We start from the raw sequence: 1,544 nt of genomic DNA on the forward strand, positions 1-1,544 counted from the left end.
TTTTTTTTGTGTGAGGTGTGCGTGTGCGATGATTTGCTTGGCTATTCGGTTCAGGTGCGCCAGTTCTTCTGTTTCTTGTGTCGCTTGTCTGTTTGCCGCCTGTCTCTCGCTGATGTCTTGGGCTACGGTATTTAAGGCGGTCAGCCACGTGATGCTGTCGAGATTCGGTATTCCTGACGTTGTTGCACCCTCGTATTTTATGCAACCGCTGTTGTTTCTGCCGTTACAGCCGTCACCCTGCTTGCCGATACACGCTGCAGTCGTCTTTCCTGTAAACAGTGCCGAGGCTTGTGCTAATGTTTGCTGTACGCGGTTTGCCGTTAGCTTTTGTTGCTTGACTGTTGGGCACAGATTTCTTAGGTCTGTGTAGGTGGCACCCTTTGGCTCTTGGTTGCCGGCGTCCCACGTCTGGTGGGCTGCTTCCGCTACGCATGGCCTGTTGCTTTGTGAATTTGGTACAAAGCAGAGGCAAAAAAGGGCGCCGAGTACGCTTTTCGTCGCTTTCGCTGGGTTTTCGGTGTTGCAGGCGTTGTTATAGCTTTGGTCGCTTGTCGCGAACTCTTTGCTGCAGTCTGTTGTCGCCGCTTCTGCTGTATTTTCACCATTCACTGCTGAGCACAGCGTTTCCAGTATTTACCTTTCCGATGTGCAGTACTCTGTCGTTAGTGTTTTTGTGTGCGCGTATCTTCGATGCGTATCTGTGATTCATGTCCGTAGCTGTGCTGATGTAAATGGGGGTTTCCCCGTATCACCGCAGGCGCCTTTGAGGTTTTGTAAGCTGGTTTAGTGGTTGTTCCGAAAGTTATCGTAATTGATTTGCCGCATTCGGTTGACACGCCGTTGGCTGCTAGGCCGCAGATGCACATCATGTCGTTGAAGAGCGAAGCTCCACCGTTCGCTGCACACGTTTTCGCGTATCGTCCGTCGCCTGTCACCGTGTGTGCTCCCTTCTTTTTCGTCTTACTGGCCCCTTTCCCGTACAGAGCTTCTAGCACCTTCAGTTTTGCGGCGTTGGGAAGTGTTTCAGTTGCCTTCTTCTTTTGGTCATTGTACGTTATTTCTTCAGCTGCTATTTCTGCCAGGGTGGCGTTGATAAAGGCATGAGCCGCTTCTTGTGCATGCCCAGCCGGTGGTGCCGGGTTCTACTGCAGCCATTTCGACGTTCCACTGCCGGATTGCTGAAGGTTGTAGTCTTCCAACCAACTGGGCCATTGCTTTTCCCAGTCAATTTCGAAGGCAGCACCTTTAAATTGCTTTTTCGCGTCCTCCTATGCTCGTGGTTTGCCCCTGTTGGAGAACATGGCTTGCCATATTGAGTTGGCCGTGGAAAGGTTCATCGCCTTAAGTGCTTTTACGGTAGCGCTGAAGTCGTCGCTGACGTGCAGGATTTGCGTCGGCGCACCGTCTAATGCTGCTATTTCGCAGAGAAAAGCAAGGTCTGCTGCGTTTTCGGTTTCCATGGCTGCGTTTGCTCTTAGCGTGTATTTAATGGATAATGCCAAAAGAAACGGAATGTAGTTATTTATCCGCGCCATTTTGTTGTT

General features: G+C 50.8%; 1 pseudogene across 1 annotated transcript; it reads right to left on the reverse strand.

Moving 5' to 3' along the window:
- Positions 1–634: 634 nt before the first annotated feature.
- On the reverse strand, positions 635–1,505 carry TEOVI_000171700:pseudogene (annotated as a pseudogene). Its single transcript is given in 3 exon segments — positions 635–721; positions 724–780; positions 783–1,505. Coding segments are annotated over 3 exon segments (867 nt in total).
- Between the last annotated feature and the right edge of the window lie 39 nt (positions 1,506–1,544).

This window comes from Trypanosoma equiperdum (genome assembly GCF_001457755.1).
Source record: "Trypanosoma equiperdum strain OVI genome assembly, contig: ctg_409, whole genome shotgun sequence".
NCBI classification, from domain to species: Eukaryota; Euglenozoa; class Kinetoplastea; order Trypanosomatida; family Trypanosomatidae; genus Trypanosoma; species Trypanosoma equiperdum.